Genomic DNA, 18,945 nt, shown 5'->3' on the forward strand with positions numbered 1-18,945 from the left:
CCCTACAAAAAAAATAAATACTACTGAGCTTTAAAGGGTTCCCTAGTCTCTAACAGGCAAGGGCACATGGACAAGTCTGAATGTTTGTGTCTCCTCCTGTGTTGCAATGCGTGTGGTTGATACACTGTAAAAGACAGCTGCTCTAGAGACCCATTACTGAAATAATCCCCAGAACTCCCGTAAGATAGAGCTTATCAAACATACCCTCTTATGATAGCTCCCCCAGGAACATTTTATTGGCTTCAGTACTGGCCTAATCACTAACCCTGGAACAACTATACAGCTGGTGAAGTCTGAACTCCGGATTTGCATATATGTTTTGGGCCAGCAACTCTGGTATGGAAGCTCTAGGATCAGAATGACAATTTTCTTGAAAAAAGATGCATTAAAAAATGTGGGTCTGACAAGCTCAGGGACAGATCTCAGGACTTCTGTTCTAAATTGCCATTAATGCCTTGACAGGTTGGTGCAGACACTCAGTCTGACAGGGTGTAGCGAATCGGAGAACTTCAAATGTGCAAAGAATCCCAATCAGGACACTATCTACATGGAGTTTGCATGTTCTTCCTGTGCTTGTATGGCTTTCCTTCCACACTCCAACGACATGCTGGTAGTTTAAATTGGCTCCTATCTAAAATTGGCCCTAGTATATGTGAGCATGTACCGTATGTATTTACAATATGTATGTGCAGGGCTTTATTTTTCCCCCTCAAAAAATAGGTGCAGGAACTCCTTCTGAGTCACTTCTTGTCTCCACCCCCTACTCACCTCTGAGCACTGTCACTTGTTTCCACCCCCTACCCACCTCCCAGTACCTCTCCTTTTAGAGAATACAGAGCCAAGTATAATTTTGTGGTGCCAAATAATTTATATGGAATTTGTTAATGATGATAACTACAAAAGCAAGAAAATAGATCCCAAGCAGCAATAGACCCCCCCCCCCTTCCCCTGCAACAATATATTCCTTCAGCACAGTAAACCCCCAAAACAAAATACCACCCCAGCAAAAAACGGACAACTCCCAGCAGTCAGCATCAATAGACTATCCAGTAACAAAAGACAACAGACCCCTCCCTCAACAGTAAAACCATTCATACAACAAAGACCCCCATTAAGAAGAGATCCCCAACCAGCAACAATAGACCCCTGCAACAACAGACAATAGATTCGCCAGCAACAACAGATACTCCAGCGCCCCTTGCCATTACATTCAGTGCTGGAGGTGCCGGAACTGCGTTCCCGAAAAAAAGCCCTGTGTATGGGAGATAGGGACCTTAGATCGTAAACTCCTTGGGAACAGGGACTGATGTGAATGTACAGTATGGAAAGTGTTGCATACATTGTCTGCAGTATCCAAATACAGTCAGGTCCATAAATATTGGGACATCGACACAATTCTAGCATTTTTGGCTCTATACACCACCACAATGGATCTGAAATGAAACGAACAAGATGTGCTTTAACTGCAGACTGTCAGCTTTAATTTGAGGGTATTTACATCCAAATCAGGTGAACGGTGTAGAAATTACAACAGTTTGCATATGTGCCTCCCACTTGGTAAGGGACCAAAAGTAATGAGACAATTGGCTTCTCAGCTGTTCCACGGCCAGGTATGTGTATTCCCTCATTATCCCAATTACAATGAGCAAATAAAAGGTCCAGAGTTCATTTCACGTGTGCTATTTGCATTTGGAATCTGTTGCTGTCAACTCTCAAGATGAGATCCAAAGAGCTGTCACTATCAGTGAAGCAAGCCATCATTAGGCTGAAAAAACAAAACAAACCCATCAGAGAGATAGCAAAAACATTTGGCGTGGCCAAAACAACAGTTTGGAACATTCTTAAAAAGAAGGAACGCACTGGTGAGCTCAGCAACACCAAAAGACCCAGAAGACCACAGAAAACAACTGTGGTGGATGACCGAAGAATTCTTTCCCTGGTGAAGAAAACACCCTTCACAACAGTTGGCCAGATCAAGAACACTCTCCAGGAGGTAGGTGTATGTGTGTCAAAGTCAACAATCAAGAGAAGACTTTACCAGAGTGAATACAGAGGGTTCACCACAAGATGTAAACCATTGGTGAGGCTCAAAAACAGGAAGGCCAGATTAGAGTTTGCCAAACGACATCTAAAAAAGCCTTCACAGTTCTGGAACAACATCATATGGACAGATGAGACCAAGATCAACTTGTACCAGAGTGATGGGAAGAGAAGAGTATGGAGCAGGAAAGGAACTGCTCATGATCCTAAGCATACCACCTCATCAGTGAAGCATGTTGGTGGTAGTGTCATGGTGTGGGCATGTATGGCTGCCAATGGAACTGGTTCTCTTGTATTTATTGATGATGTGACTACTGACAAAAGCAGCAGGATGAATTCTGAAGTGTTTCGGGAATATTATCTGCTCATATTCAGCCAAATGCTTCAGAACTCATTGGACGCTTCACAGTGCAGATGTACAATGACCCAAAGCATACTGCAAAAGCAACCAAAGAGTTTAAGGGAAAGAAGTGGAATGTTATGCAATGGCCAAGTCAATCACCTGACCTGAATCCGATTGAGCATGCATTTCACTTGCTGAAGACAAAACTGAAGGGAAAATGCCCCAAGAACAAGCAGGAACTGAAGACAGTTGCAGTAGAGGCCTGGCAGAGCATCACCAGGGATGAAACCCAGCGTCTGGTGATGTCTATGCGTTCCAGACTTCAGGCTGTAATTGACTGCAAAGGATTTGCAACCAAGTATTAAAAAGTGAAAGTTTGATTTATGATTATTATTATGTCCCATTACTTTTGGTCTCTTAACAAGTGGGAGGCACATATGTAAACGGTTGTCATTCCTACACCGTTCACCTGAATTGGATGTAAATACCCTCAAATTAAAGCTGACAGTCTGCAGTTAAAGCACATCTTGTTCGTTTCATTTCAAATCCATTGTGGTGGTGTATAGAGCCAAAAATGTTAGAATTGTGTCGATGTCCCAATATTTATGGACCTGACTGTACCTGTAATAAACAGCTATTTCATTTCTATGGTTTATAAGGGTTATCATTTTGGTTTTACACAAAATCGAGGATCTCACCTCCGATCTGAGGAGCGCGAATCTTCACAGCACTAACACTGCCACGGAAACGATGTCGGATTCCCTGACAAGCAAAGAACATGCTGAACATGGAATATCTATTGTTCCCAACCAATTTTAATTTTCACAAACATCACTGATAAAATGAATGATAAAACTACATACCACTGGGGCATTCCTAAAACCTTTAACTGCCTGAAACACTCCTCCACCGATGATGCCCATAGTAAAAGCCCCACCACAATCATCCACAATCCTCCATGGGCTGCAGAAGAGAAGGGATAAAATAAGGAAGAATTAAAATATGTTATTTTACTTTTTTGAATAAGAGAATTTTTCTGTGCCAACATGCTTAAACTCATTGAAGCAAACCATGACATTACAGCAATTGCAGAACTAGGAGTTTCAGTTATTAAAGAACTGTTCTGCATGAATAAACTGCTGACATTTGACAATATAATCTTTTTTCAAAGAGCCGCACCTTATATCATTAAAAAGCAGTCTGTGGGCTCCTATCAGTGATACTGCCTAGATATCATTGGTCTGCTGCAGGCAGGAGGAAGAATTGTCTGTCTCCTCTCCCCAGTAATCACTAAGACTGTACATTGTAACTTTGCAGTAAGTGAGCGAATCATATAAAGGCATTGCCATGAGGGACTGTGATCCTGTGGGTAATAAATACCAGTAAGGGCCCATTTAAATGCCAAGTTCACCTCTGGGGAAAAAAATGTGCATTTCTTAATTTGTTCCACAGGAGCCTGCAAAGCATTGCACCCATGATCTGTGGATCGTAGGTAAATGTCATTCTCCTGCAGACACCTGTTTACAGGCTTTCAGTTACAAAGCTAGAAGTGTCAATGGACAAGGACAGTGTGCTTAACACAGTCTATTGATAACTGCAAGTCTGTCTGGCAGGCAGGACTTGTAGTCCATTCATTCACAGATCTCTGTGAATGAATGATGCTGCAGTGAGGGCGAAGCCCCGCACAGGTGCAGCCTCACATGCTCTTATGGGGTGGGGTGAGAAGTGGGTGCTTAGGAACGTGTTGCATGTTACACCCTAAACACAGGCATAAAATGTAATAAGTTCCTTAAGTGAACTTAGCCTTCAAATCTATATGTGTGCACACAAGTTAGGCAGATGTGTTGCATCAACGAGTGTTTTATTTGTGCATCACCATGTGTTTTGATGCATGTTGACACCGTTCTGAATTTAGAATTTGGAGTAGACAGGGTTAAGATCTGGCTTCTCTTTGATCTCTCCTCTCTCTGCATGAGCCACTGACAGAACTCAAATCAAACACTTCAGCCTCTGGGAGATGGCCCACCTCACCTCCAGCACACAGCAGGTGACTCAACCTTAGCTCTGTATGTTTTTCTATAAGCCTGTTTAAAAGGGGTGTGTCTCTTCCCTGCAATCAACTATCAGATTTCATGGAGCTCTGTGCTCTAGCTCTGCAGTGTGTGTGATGTCACATCTCCGCCCCCTGCTGTCTGCTACTGAGAAAATCCTTCATCTCTGTGTATCATCTGAGACTAGTCACTTCAGTGGGCATATGTAAGGGTTTCCATCCATTTTAAATTGTAACAATGTGAATGGTCCCTATATATTCTGCCAACTAGGTATCACCAGAGTGAACTGGCTCCTGAGGACTGCACTTACTACACCATTGATACTCTGTGTGCTGCATATGAACACATTCAGGTGAGTTTCCGAACCTGAAAAATTATCCCAGGACACAATGAATCATTGGAACAAGATCAGAAATAAATTTCTATGAATATCCTAGATTGTAAACTCCAAGGAACAGGGCACTCCTAACCCTCTTGTATTGAATTGTATTGTTGCTGTATTGTCTCCAGTTATATTGTAAAGCGCTGAGCAAACTGTTGGCGCTATATAAATCCTGTATAATAATAATAAATTATTATTTCACTGCCCTTTGACAATGGGTTTAAGGAAAGGCAGATTTGGACTGTAAAGTACCAGCCTGCAGGCTGTGGACTAGTTCAGTCCATTATTGCATCTTTTCATTCATTCAGCACTGGGGCTGCCATTGTTAGCCTGAAGTTAAAGTTGCTAGTTTCCTATCTGTGTCACGCTTGACTCATGTTTACAATATGCTTGTTCCCGGTCTGTGACTCGGAAAGCATTGAAGCCAAAGCATCAGTATAACATCAGTCAGGGAGCCAAGCCCCTCACAAGAGATAAAGGCAGCCAGCATAATACGCTCATGACACTTTAAAGCTGATCTCTGGCAAAAGTAAAGGTAACTGATAGTTTATATCTATGGGAAGGGTAAAGGGGCATTACATAAAGACTCCTCTGGGCTGAATGAGAAAAATCCAGAGAGTTCCCCATCCATGCTTAACAACATGGATGGACAAATCTCCCATTACCACCATTCTGACAACCAGGGTTTTCTCATTTAGGTCTAGGTGGCCAAAACAAATGTAACCACCTGGTCCTCTGCTCCCACAGGCTCCTCCATGCTGCTAGACCGCTCCTTGTAGCCTCTTCTCCCCTGCACTCAAAAGCCCCTGATGTCATCAACACATGAGGAAGCCACGGAACAGTCCACTGCCAGAATGTAATGAGGGGGGAGTGGAGGATCAGATAAAGTAAAACTGCTCTTACTGTCCCCTAGACTAAACAAGAATTTAACCCTCACAGTGCAAGTGCAGCCCCACTACAAGGGAGGAGGTTTACTTCTCCCAGGAGTTTTGCTTTAAAGGTTCAGCTTTAGTAACAAGTTACACTTGTATTAAACCACTTGCCTACCGGGCACTTTTACCCCCTTCCTACCCAGGCCAGTTTTCAGTGCTATCACACTTTGAATGGCAATTGCGCCATCATGCAACACTACCCATATGCCATTTTTATCTTTTTTTTTTTTCATACAAATAGAGCTTTCTTCTGGTGGAAGGGAAGGAAGGACCGTAATGGCCACACATCCTCCCCTAGACTCCAGGGTAGGCCCAGACACCCACTCCCTACCGTCCAGTAAGTATGACTATAGTAGTAGAAGGGCAGGGTGACACAGGTAGAAATCTAAATAAATAAATATACAAAATGTAAAAAGTGCCTGTTCAGGTGCATTGGCTAGGCCTTGCGGCCTGGTAACAAACATCGCCCCATTCTCGCTAGGATTAATGATCTACTAAGGAAGAAAGAAGAGGATGGCGCCATAAAAACAAGTCAGCAATGGCGGCTCTTATGATTTCATCCTGCGGGCCTTCTTTTAGGGGGGGGGGGCGTTCCTGGAGGGTGTCACCTTCCAACCCTGCCGTCCACAACTGTAGAGCATTCCAGCACCCCCCAGCATGCCTTGCCCCTGACCTATAGAATGCATTGAGCCAACATAATCTTCTCTGAGCCCCACATCCCAGAATCCTCTGCTTGTACAACCAACCTCCCAGCATGCTGTGCGCCATGTTGATATTCAATCTCCCACAGAGCTCAGCTGGGTAGTCAGTCTCCCAGCACCCCCACCCTCACCCAGGGCTGTATAAAAATAAAATCTCCCATAATGCCCGCGTTACCATGGCTCCCGCACATATTCCTCCATTCTGTCAGGACAGGAGTAGCGCTGAGGGCATTGCCCTTTAAAAAGGGCGGGTCACATGATGCTGAAGGATTCCTCTCTTTGGTGAGCCAGTGACCAATCACGGAGACGTTGGGGTTGTTGGAGCGAGACGTGGAACGCAGCGCTGTGTTGGTTCGTGATGTCATCAAGCAGCGTCTCCGGTTCTCAGGTCCTGGAGGTCGCAGAGTGGGAAGTAGTGAGTCGTCTGTAGTCCGCCCGCCTGGTACACACAGAGGGAGGTCAGTGCTGATCCTTGTAGTTCTCTGTCAGTAGATGGTTCTCTGCCTGTGGCGACCAACTCCAAATCCCATGCATGCAGCTGAATCACTTCATATTGTATTGCAGAGTTGTTACAGCCGCCCTAATGACTCCTTCTGTGTTATTCTTTCTGTTCCTTCTTATTAGATTTTATTTATTTCAGGTACTTGTATAGCGCCGACCATTTACACAGCGCTTTACATATATATTGTACATTCACATCAGTCCCTAACTCTCAAGGGGTGTACAATCTAAGGTCCCTAACTTACATTCATACATACACATACTAGGGACAATGTAGACAGGAGCCAATTAACCTACCAGCATGTTTTTGGAGTGAGGGAGGAAACCGGAGTACCCGGAGACAACCCACACAGGCACAGGGAGAACATGCAAACTCCAGGCAGGTGGTGCTGTGGCTGGGATTCGAACCAATGACCCTAGTGCTGCCAGGTAGAAGTGCTAACCATTTAGCCACTGTGCTGCCCTTGATGTCCCTTGTCTCTATAAGCAATACATGATGGTGTCACTGCCAGGCCTTCTAGTAATGCAGAGGTGATCTGCCCCATCTCTCCCCTCATACCCTACCCCAGCCAAGCCTTTGTTCTCTGGTCTTCCTCATGTCTGCATATCATGGGTCAACTCCACCCCCTGACCCCGTCCTAAGCTGACATGAGGAAAGGAATACAATGGTAAGTATATGAAAACAAAACAATGTAATTATCTCCTCAGACATCTACATTCTAGGCATGCCACAAACCATAACCACAGTTACTTGTGCTGTCAACTAAAAAGGGAAATATGGCCAGATGAGGTTTCTGCGCTCCTGTGACTTAGATTCACCTGACAGCTGACATCACAAAGCTGGTCCAGGCTCTGCAGGGATCTCGACAATAATGTCAGGATCTGCCCAGATGCACAATCAGGAGCTGGCTCAGTCTCTCAGTATGCTGCTGAGAGCCTGATCCAGCTGCTCCCGCCTCCTCTACAATCTGGTGCTCCAGTGAGCATTGGAGGGGCAGAGCACAGAATGGTGAATGATGGTGTTTAGCATAGACCCAAGAACTGAGTGATCAGCTGTCTTTGATCACTCACTTCTCGGTGTACAGCCCGCGGGGGGGCAGCTGCAGCATCAGACGAATGCAGCAACTATCTAGGTGAGTATGTAGGGTTTTTTCAGTTCTCTTTGAACTATCAAATGGCTGGTGTCATAACTGATCACATGTCCAGCACCCTGGCATCTGCAGATCAAACAGAGGCTAAGATGGCAGCTTCCTTGGCTGTAAAGGAAAGGAGGGTTTAGTTCTGCTTTAGAGTCATGTTATATTGAATAGTGTGGGAAGCCATTAGAACCTCTTTTCATTTTTCTCTTGCAGGAAAAGTTTCTTTAACCACTTGCCTTCCAGAGGATTTACCCCCCTTCCTGACCAGGCCATTTTTTGTGATACAGCGCTGTGTTACTTTAACTGACAATTGCGCGGTCATGCAACACTGTACATAAATAAAATGTATGTCCTTTTTTTCCCCCCCACAAATAGAGCTTTTCGGTGATATTTGATCGCCTGTTCAGTTTTTTAATTTATTGCGCTATAAACAAAAAAAAAACGACAATGTTGAAAAAAACCCTCAATATTTTGGACTTTTTGCTATAAAGCATATCCAGTAAAAAAAATGTAAAAATCAACTTTCTTTATAAATTTAGGCTAAAATGTATTCTGCTACATGTCTTTGCAAAAAAAAATCCCAATACGTGCAAATTAATTGGTTTATGTGAAAGTTATAGCGTTTACAAATGGCGGTATATATACTAGAATTTTTTTTTTTTTTTTTTAATACTAGTAATGGTGGCGATCAGTGACTTACAGCAGGACTGTGGCGGGCCTTCTGATACTGGGGGGAACTGACTGCCACTGGCATCCCAATGACACTACTACAGTGATCAGTGCTAATAAAAAGCACTGACACTGTATTAATGACACTGGGCAGGAAGGGGTTAACATCTGGGGCAATCAAAGGGTTAACTGTGTGCTGTTTTACTCTGTGTACTGTGTGTTTTTACTAGGAAAACATACTGCTGTGTATTTCTCTACTGTGCAGAGAAATACACAGCAGCATGTTACTGCTGGCAGGAGAGAGACATGTGTTTTACACACAGGTCTCTCCTTTGTCAGTGATACTTGGCGATCGCTGTATGCCAGCGGGGAATCTCCGACCGGGACCTGGTGATCGACATCTGTAGTCACCAATGGCGGCGTGAGTAGGGCGACGCACGTGCATTTTCTACCCGGAAATGCAAAATCACATATATATACATGATTTTGCGCAGCCCTGCCACTCTGTAGCAGTAGTTCTGCTATAGGGTGGTCAGGAAGCAGTTAAGCTACATCTGCACAGCTGATTTGGCCCAAAACAGCTGTTTTTGGCACCTGTATGTGGATTGCTGCAACCACCAAGCCCATACTCTTTAATGAGAGGTTGGTGGCGGACGCAGCTATCTGTGGCCAGTAGTGATCCCCGCAGGTAATTACTGGCTGTGCAAACAGCCACATATAGCTGCGGCCACCACCGAACTCTCGGTGTAGGGGCTCAGCAGCTGAAGCTATCCACTCAGTTACCAAAAACAGGAGCAGGTATCATCAGAATCCTGCTGCTGTCCTTCACACTGGGCCAGATCGCCTGTGCAAATGTAGCCTTACATTCCTGTGGGAACAAGAAGTGGGAGAAAATTTCCCTAACAGGAAAACAGATTAAAAAGTTTTCTTTTAGAAGCGTGGGAAAGGGTTACAATTTTCAACAATGTTTTTATTGCTGTCTGTGTTTTTCTGCTCCAGTAACAGCCACTCCCCCATTTCTTGTATGGTTGTCCACAGGGACAGGAGGTTGGAGAGAATCTTCCAGAAGGGTTTTACAGACAGAAACAAAAACCTGTCAGAACTCTTCCCCAGTCTACCCAAAGCTTAACAATAAAAAAGTAAAATGTCTGGAGCTAGGCTTTAAGTATTGCCAATTAAGTGTTGCACATTTAAAGCAGAACTAAATTTCCTCTGTTATTTACTGAGAGCAGGCGTTTTTTTTTTAATTGCAGAAGAGATACAATGTCTCGTCTGCAATAAAATACATCTACCTGCCTAATCTCAGCATTCCCCAACATGTAAACTGAGCTGTGCAGCTCAGCTTCTAGCACAGCAATGGGCAAACTACGGCCCGGCGGACCTTTTAATCCGGCCCGCGGAGCTAGGCTCCCACTAGGCTCCTCTCACAGTCCGCCCTGAAGACCGGTGTAGCATGAAAATCTGTCTCCTATGAGGATCTGTCCCCCTCGACGTATCTGCGCATGTGCCGGAGATCGCCGATCGGCTGCTAATGCCTGAAACTGGCACATGCGCAGATACGTCAAGGGGGACAGATCCTCATAGGAGACAGATTTTCATGCTACACCGGAACGGCGCGGGAACACGGCGAGAGGAACGCGCGGAGCAAAGGTAAGTGAATTGACACAGGGGGGACTTGGGGACTTAATAGAGGGGATGAATTACTATGGGGGATGAATTACTATGGGGGATGAATTACTATGGGGGATGAATTACTATAGGGGGGATGAATTACTATAGGGGGGATGAATTACTATAGGGGGGATGAATTACTATGGGGGATGAATTACTATAGGGGGGATGAATTACTATATGGGGGATGAATTGCTATGGGGGATGAATTACTATATGGGGGATGAATTACTATATGGGGGATGAATTACTATGGGGGATGAATTTTACCTAAGAACACATACATAAATATAGAATGGTACAAAAACATCCTCCGAGAGCAACTTCTCCCAACCATCCAAGAACAGTTTGGTGCAAACAAAGCCTTTTCCAGCATGATGAAGCACCTTTCCATAAGGCAAAAGTAATAACTAAGTGGCTAGGGGAGCAAAACATTGAAATTTTGGGTCCATGGCCAGGAAACTCCCCAGACCTTAATCCCATTGAGAACTTGTGGTCAATCCTCAAGAGGCAGGTGAACAAAAAAAAACCCACAAATTCTGACAAACTCCAAGCATTGATTATGCAAGAATGGGCTGCCATCAGTCAGGATGTGTCCCAGAAGTTGATTGACAGCATGCCAGGGTGAATTGCAGAGACCTTGAAAAAGAAGGGTCAACACTGCAAATATTGACTCTTTGCATAAACTTTTAATGTACTTTGTCAATAAAAGCCTTGGACACTTATGAAATGCTTGTAATTATACTTCAGTATACCATAGTAATATCTGACAAGAAGATCTAAAAACACTGAAGCAGCAGACTTTGTGAAAATTAATATTTGTGTCATTCTCCGAACGTTTGGCCATAGTTGTATATGTGCAGTTAAAGAATTTGTGCTGCAGCAAACTCTGACTTTTATTATAAGAACATCATTTTGTATTTCATCCCAACCTCTGGTTGTCATCAGCTGAAACACCGATACAAAATGATGTTCTTCATTTGAAAAACCCTGGAAGAGAATAAGATACAGTTATGTCTCCACAAAATGTAAGGCTTTAGCTAACACTGAGCTTTGCTCACTGGTCTGAGAATACAAATCTTAGTGAATGTTTCTTTCTCTAGCAACTTAGTGGTCCAGAATGCCCCTTCCATTGGCTCTTCAGGCTCGGTTAGCCAAGAGAGGAATTCTGAAGCATGTGGAAACAGGTGAGCAGATGTCCGTTTGTATAACTTTGAACGTGTACTGCTGGCACTGTGTGGACTCTTCTCACTGAATTCTTGTCTTTGTCATATCCCATTAGAGCCAGCAGAAGAGGTCATCGCGGAAGATTATGATGATGATAATGTAGATTATGAAGCAACCCGGATAGAGAATCTTCCTCCAAACTGGTACAAAGTGTTTGACCCAGACTGGTGAGTCCCAGCTGCTACTTATTCTGGCATGCTTGTGTATTGAGTTGGGTAGGGGTTAATTCACTCTAGCCTGCATGGTAGTACGCAGAGTTTTACCAAGCAGGCAGCTGTCAGAGTGAGGTCCAGCAGGGAGGGGTGTGTTGCACATTTCAGGGCATTTAACTTTTTTTTTTTCCTTTTAACTTTGTTTGAAGTGTTACTTTGTGACACTTCATTCATGTCTCTGCACAGCAGTGTGGTGCAGTGACCAGCAGTTTTATCCAATAGCCGAAAGAAAAATGCAGCATGTTTGCATTTTTCCACACAGCATGCACATCACACCAGCATTGTGGTGCAAATGGAGCACAGAGATATGTCATTTTGAATGTGCACATGCAGTGACCTGTGTTTTATCCAATGCGAAAAAACACCAGTGACTGCACATACTGGGGAATTAACTAAGCTTCTTGCCCCATTAGGAAACTGTTGGTTGTGATGTTCGCAACATTAACCATTTCAATACCGGGCAATTTTACACCTTCCTGCCCAGGCCATTTTTCACGTTTCAGCGCTCTCACACTTTGAATGACAATTGCGCGGTCATACAACATTGTACCCAAACTAAAATTTTATCATTTTCTTCACACAACTAGAGCTTTCTTTTGGTGGTATTTAATCACCGCTGGGGTTTTTATTTTTTGCTAAATTAACAAAAAAAGACCAAAAAGTTTGGAAAAAAACCCACGTTTTTCTTTGTTTCTGTTATAAAAGTTTACAAATAAATAATTGTTCTTCATAAATTTAGGCCGAGATGTATTCTACTACATGTCTTTGGTGAAAATAACCCAAATTAGGATGTATTATTTAGTTTGTAGGAAAGTTATAGAGTTCACAAACTATGGTATAGATCTGAATATTGATCAATCCTGAAGTACTGACAGCCAATCTAATTTCTTGAGGTCCAAGAATGTCAGAACAGTACAGATATCCCCCAAATGACTCCTTTTTGCAGAGTAGACAGTCCGACGTACTTCATAAGAGCAATGGCGAGTTTTTTGAAGTTTTATTTTTTTTGTCATAATTTTTTGGAAAATTAAAAAATTTAAAAAATTATTTTCACTATTTTTTTTTTACATACTGTCACCAGTGCAGTACAGCGTCATCATATAACTGGCATGGCGGTGAACAGGGACACTGACTGGTGACAGTATGAAAAAAAAAAAAAAAAAAAATATATATATATATATATATATATTTTTTTTTTTTTTTTTTATTATTTTTAATTTTTTATTACATTTTTTCATATTTTACTATGACCAAAGTAGTACAATGTTACCATAGTAACATTGTACTACTTTGGGGAAGTGATCAGTATTATTTTTTTTTTTTTTACACAATTTGCTTATAGCAAAGAATTACTTTGCTATAAGCAAGCATTTACCTGAATGAAATTGATTCATTCAGGTTTTTTTTTTTTTTTTTTTTTTTGTGCTTCGCTGTGATTTGGCCACAGCTAATCACATGACATGTGCATGTGACCTGCTGTGACCATTCACAGCTAGGCACTAGTATACAATGGATGGCATGAATGAAGCCATCCATTGTATACAACTGTCATGTGACCTGCTGTGATTGGTCACAGCAGGTCACATGGTACCGGCAACGGGAGCCTGTACTCATCTGTCATCGGCCGTGTCCGAGGTAAACGGCCGGTGACAGATCGCGCCGCTGAGCTGCTCTGCAACCGCGCGAACTGCGCATGTGCGGGAGCACGCCAAATGGCGTGCACCCGGAAAGCTAAAGCGCTATAGGCCGGGCGGCTAATGGTTAAAGTGATTGTAAAGGTTTAATTTTTTTCTTGTAAAATAACAAATATGTTATACTTGCCTGCTCTGTGCAATGGTTTTGCACAGAGCAGCCCTGATCCTCCTCTTCTTGGGTCCCCGCTGGCGGTTTTGGCTGCTCCTCTTTTCTGAGACGCTTGCAATGGCTGCACATGTACAGGCTCGTCCCTGAGCCGCACTGTGTGCATCAATTGATGTACACAGTGCGGCTCAGCCACGCCACCTGCTCTCTGCTAGCAGGATTTGATTGACAACAGCAGGAGCCACTGGCTTCGGCTATTGCTGAGCCTCCTATGAGAATATGAAAAAGAAGAGCATCACTGCTGCAGACAGGCACAGCCCTGGAATGAGATCAGACTTGGGAAAGTATTAAAGGGGGGCTGGGGAGACCTAACATTGACAGTTGCAGGGTCTGCTCCTAATTAGCAGAGGGATTGTGGCAGTTTTTGATATAGAAAACTGCTGTGATCCCCAAGTCTGTCCTTGGTGTACGGGATATGAGCTGAGCAGTTACCAGCCTTCTTCCTCCCTCTGACTTTGATCTGATAAGGGGGCATTGATGTCACATAGGGTGGGGTCAAATGAGTGATGTCCCCAGGTGGCCCCGCCCCTTACCTATTTAAGAACTGTCAAACCACCGGAGCAGGCAGACGGCGGGAGCCATCGTTGAACCAAAGCCTTTTGTTTTTTAATTCTTCTTTTTCTTTCGGGTCAGCGGCGGTGGCTGGCATCGTGATTGACATTGGATCTACTGCGGGGGGGACAATCATTTTGTATTTTCTTTTAATAAAGGACTTGTCAAAGACCGTGTCCTGTCTTTTTATTTTTATTTTTTACACTACACTTTTTGTTTTTTGTGAATGAGTATCGGGACCATGTACCCCATACTCATTCACATATGGGGAGGCCGGGATCTGGGGGCTCCCTTTAACAAGGGAGAGCTTCCAGATTCCGATAAGCCCCCTGCCCGCAGACCCCCACAACCACCGGCCAGGGTTGTGGGGAAGAGGCCCTCGTCCCCATCAACAAGCACCCCCACGCCATTTTTTTTTTTTTTTTTTTTACTTTGGCATGGGAGTTCCCCTCAAAATCCATACCAGACCCAAACACCATTTTTTTTATTTATTATGGTGCCGGTTTTTAAATGTAATTACTGCTTTTTTTTTTTTCTTCACTATAGCTCAGAGATTAAGCTGTCACTTTCCCCCTAGCTAAAAGAGAGAGTTTCTTTTTAGTGTATTTCCCCGAGTTAAAAGAAACAATGTTTACTTTTAGTTTCTTAAAAGAAACAAAGCTTCCTTTAACTCAGGGGAAAGTGATAGCTCTGTGAGCTATAGTGAAGAAAAAAAAAAAAGCCGGCAATTGCGTTTACAAATCGGCACCGACATACACTTCGTATTGCGAAAAAAAATTTTGTAAACAAAGGTATTATTTTCAATGGATTTTTATTCCTAAACCAAAAATTACATTTACCGAGGCGTTTGTAAACCGAGGTACACCTGTAATTGACATTAAAGCAGGGTAGAGTATTACAATCCTGGACATTGCACCTTCAAAAACAGTTCAACGGTTGCAGTTCCTTATAGAGTGTAAACACAGCTGAAATATGGAAAAAACCTATTTTGGTACATTTATAAAATTGAAATAAGTTACCTCTAATGATGTGTGCCCCATCTCTGGCTGCTGCAGTGTTTGTTAAAACGGTTTGTTTTAAGACATTATTATACAAGATTTATATAGTGCCAACAGTTCTCTCTATTTAGATTTTGATTTTCTCTACCACCATCTCTTCTTGATTCAGGGGCTTACCTTATTACTGGAACGTGGAGACGGATATGGTGTCATGGTTGTCTCCGCATGATCCCGGTGCTATTATCAGCAAAAGCTTATCCAAACACAAAGGTGATGCTGTCTGTATGTCGCTGATTGTGAGGTGTCTGATGTATAAAAATGGGTGCTGAGAGTGAAAAGTTTTGCTCTCCCTCCTTCTTCTTTTTTTTTTTTTCAGGTTGCAGCTTAAAACCTCTATATTTTCTTTCTGTTGGCCTCTGTATAACACGCCTATATTTCTTACTGTTGGCCTCTTGTTTCTCATGGATAAGTATGTTTATCTTCTTGCCTTTCTATCTCCAGAATCTGAGGAAAGGTCGGAGAGGTCTGAGAGGTTGGAGAGGTCCGAGAGACTGGAGAGGTCTGAGAGGTTGGAGCGAGTTGAGAGGGAAGATGTAAAAGAGAGAAGACACAGCCGGAGGGATGAAGTGGCTCCTTATTCTAAATCTAAAAAAGGTGACACAACTGAGGAATATTTCCCAGTTTGGGTGTAATACCATGTTTTGTTTTAATTAACTGATGTGTATACTTTTCTCAGGGAGGAAAGAGGAGGAAATTGATCCAATGGACCCCAGTGCTTACTCTGATGCTCCCAGGTAACCTTATACTGCACATATCCTCATCATTATGGTGTGTTTTTATTTTAGTACAACAATAAAAAAACAGGTTCACTTGAATGTATCCTCCTCCTGCAGTAGCATATTTTTGCTTTCCTTTAAAACTCCCCCATCACTCTGTTCAGCTGCCTTTAACAGTAGAAGTATTTACAGCAGCATAAATGCAGGCACAGACCGTTAAAAACTCAACTTCAGCCAATACTTGGGTAGATTAGGAAGAGTTACAACCTTCGTATTTTTTTTGGGAGAGATCGGTTACCCGCTAGCTTCTTATATCACATAGGAAATATACTTTCTGACTCTGGTCTCTGTTTCACCAACCCTTTAAATTGGACCGGCCAGTCCCTTTATAAGTCTCTAAATACTTATTTCTTCGTTTGTTATAAAATTTTGCAAATAAATAATTGTTCATAAATTTAGGCCAAAATGTATCCTGCTATATTTCTTTGGTGAAAATAACCCAAATAAGTGGGTATGTTATTTAGTCTGTAGGAAAGTTATAGAGTCCACAAACTATCTTCTGAAAATCGATCAGTCCTGATGTACTGACGGCCTATCTCATTTCTTGATGGCCAAAAATGTCAGGACAGTACAAATATCCCCCAAATGACCCCTTTTTGTAAAGTAGACAGTTTGCGATATTTAGTAAGACACATGGTGGGTTTTCCTTTTTTTTTTTTTTTTTTTTTTTTTTTTTTTTTTTTTTTTTTTTTTAGTTGTAATTTTTTTGTTGTCATAATTTCTGGGAAAATAAAGAAATGAAAAATAATTTTTTTTTCACTTTTTATATACATACTGTCATACTTTTATATACATACTGTCATATACATAATGGTGTTCACCAGTGAAGAACAGTGTCATCATATACCTGGTGTGGCAGTGATCAGGAACAAAGACTGGTGACAGTATGGGGAAAAAAAATATATAATATATATATATTATTTTTTTTTACACATTATGATTGCCTATAGCAGTGAATTTCACTGCTATAGGCAAGAATTTAACTGAATGAAATCGATTCATTCAGTGTTTTTTGTTGTGATTGGCCACAGCTAATCACATGACACAGATGGGCTGTGATTGGCCCAGCCTGTACCATGTGATCACTGACCAATCACAGAAACACAATTGTATACAAACGATGGCATGAAAGGAAGCCATCCATTGTTTACAGTTGTCATGTGACCTGCTGTGATTGGTCACATAGTACCGGCAATGGGCCGGTACACAGATTGGTCATCGGCTGTGTCCAATGGACACAGCCAGTGAAAGATCTTGGCGCAGCTCGGCGGCGATCCCAGAGGACGTCATATAAAGCCCACCTGGATTGCCAAAAGTCCTGCTCTGCCATCATTTTGCTATTGGCCAGGCGGGATTTGGTTTAAAAGCTGTTCTTCAATGTAGACAGGTTTCAGAGAATGGTGTTCTCATTCTTTCAGGGGCAGCAGAAAGCCTTTCTTATGTCTCCTTTCCCCATGACTGTGAGGGAGAGGTACTTAAACTGGCGCACTCAGAATCTGGTGCAGCTGTGCATGGTAGCTAATAAGCTTCTAACTTCGGCTTTTTCAATTTTAGCATTGACAGTAAAACCTGGAAGCTGATTTGTTTCTATGCCGAGCTGCACCAGATTTTGCACTCTCCCATTTTCGTAAATAATTTCCTATATGTTGTACATTTTGCAGCAAGTCACAAAGTTAGAGAAAGCAGAGGTGGGTCACCATCACATTTAGCTGAACTTGAGCAGTTCTACAAAGAAAGGAAGAAAGAGAAATTTTAATACCTTTTTATATGTGATGCTTGATGTTCTGTAATTTTAATTTATACTTTGCATCATGAGCTTACATAACTCTGTTTTCTGCACTACAGGGGTACCTGGTCCACAGGACTCCCTAAAAGAAACGAGGCCAAGACTGGAGCAGACACCACAGCTGCAGGACCCCTATTTCAACAGCGTCCATATCCTAGCCCAGGAGCCGTGCTTAGAGCCAATGCAGAGGCATCCCGCGCTAAACCAGTGGAATAAGAATATCTGATGGAGTGCCATTCTGTCCTTTCCTACCCTGTACAGTTGTTTTTCTTGGATGTTTAATATGTTGCGTGTGTGAAATAAACTGTATTTTTTATTAAACTTTAGTACATTGAGTGTATATTGAGAGAAAGTGACTGTTTCCAACAGCAACTCAATTCCAGGTGACTTATTTCAAAGTCAGTCACAAAATGTAAGAGCAACTTCAGGCAAGAAGAATGTGTATCAGGTAATCGTATCCTGAGTTTTATAGTGTTCATCAATACTCCAGGATCCTTCCATGTACTGCTGGATGTTACCACAAGCTTTTGGCAACTTACCTTTTGTGCTCTGAAATTTTTCTCTTTCTATATAAAGACAGTAAGGAGCTTTCTGTGGGTTGTGATTGACAACACATGGCCTGAGATTTTGCATTGCTCTGCAACTGATGTTCTAAAAACAAAAGGTTACTGGCAGCACACTGGCTAAAGAGGTTAGCACTCCTGCCTTGCTGCTCTCAGGGCCAGTTCACACCACAGAAACGCACTCCAGATTCATTCCAGATGCATTCCGGATACGTTTTTGCTTACAGTTCACACCACATGCAGTTCCAGTGCAGTTTTGATGCAGTTTGCTATGTTCCAGTATGGTTCTGTGCAGAAAAATGCAGCATGTTCCACTTTTTTTTTTTGCATCGGAAACTGACTGGAACTGACTGCACTAGTGTGAACTAGGGCCATTGGAATACATGGAAAACACTGTGCATGCATTTTTGATGCAGAAAAAAGTGCACTGAATGGGCATCTAGTGTGAACTAACCCTAAGTTCATGCTTGACGCAGTTCAGT

The 18,945-nt window shown here is 42.6% G+C and overlaps 2 protein-coding genes across 3 annotated transcripts in view; one reads left to right on the forward strand and one right to left on the reverse strand.

The window, feature by feature from the left end:
• TIMM17B (translocase of inner mitochondrial membrane 17B) overlaps positions 1–6,769 on the reverse strand; it is a 19,827-nt gene extending 13,058 nt beyond the window's left edge. The window contains exons 1-3 of one of the 2 annotated variants that reach the window (XM_089674991.1): positions 6,625–6,769; positions 3,247–3,346; positions 3,082–3,145 (exon numbers count right to left, since the gene is read on the reverse strand). In XM_089674991.1, coding sequence (XP_089531117.1) covers positions 3,082–3,145; positions 3,247–3,346; positions 6,625–6,650 — 190 coding nt within the window. In that variant the 5' untranslated portion in view covers positions 6,651–6,769. Of the gene's footprint in view, positions 1–3,081; positions 3,146–3,246; positions 3,347–5,543; positions 5,648–6,624 lie in introns of those variants that run through there. The other variant, XM_089674990.1, reaches the window with a different exon arrangement.
• PQBP1 (polyglutamine binding protein 1) lies at positions 6,750–18,221 on the forward strand. Its single transcript, XM_089674989.1, has 7 exons — positions 6,750–6,907; positions 11,533–11,616; positions 11,712–11,823; positions 15,448–15,548; positions 15,780–15,932; positions 16,015–16,072; positions 17,960–18,221. Exons 2-7 carry the CDS (start codon positions 11,550–11,552, stop codon positions 18,114–18,116), a joined length of 648 nt encoding a protein of 215 aa, XP_089531115.1. The 5' UTR covers positions 6,750–6,907; positions 11,533–11,549; the 3' UTR covers positions 18,117–18,221.
• Positions 18,222–18,945: the final 724 nt, after the last annotated feature.

The sequence above is a fragment of the Staurois parvus genome, unplaced genomic scaffold (genome assembly GCF_062004578.1).
Source record: "Staurois parvus isolate SC_StPar_1 unplaced genomic scaffold, SC_StPar_1.0 ptg000154l, whole genome shotgun sequence".
Taxonomy (NCBI): domain Eukaryota; kingdom Metazoa; phylum Chordata; class Amphibia; order Anura; family Ranidae; genus Staurois; species Staurois parvus.

Excerpts from the sequence above, each read along its gene's own strand:
- PQBP1 (XM_089674989.1), top strand. The coding sequence starts at position 11,550 with ATGCCCCTTCCATTGGCTCTTCAGGCTCGGTTAGCCAAGAGAGGAATT. Across the intron at positions 15,933-16,014 it reads TTATTCTAAATCTAAAAAAG|GGAGGAAAGAGGAGGAAATT; the intron begins GTGACACAACTG and ends TACTTTTCTCAG. Across the intron at positions 16,073-17,959 it reads GCTTACTCTGATGCTCCCAG|GGGTACCTGGTCCACAGGAC; the intron begins GTAACCTTATAC and ends TCTGCACTACAG.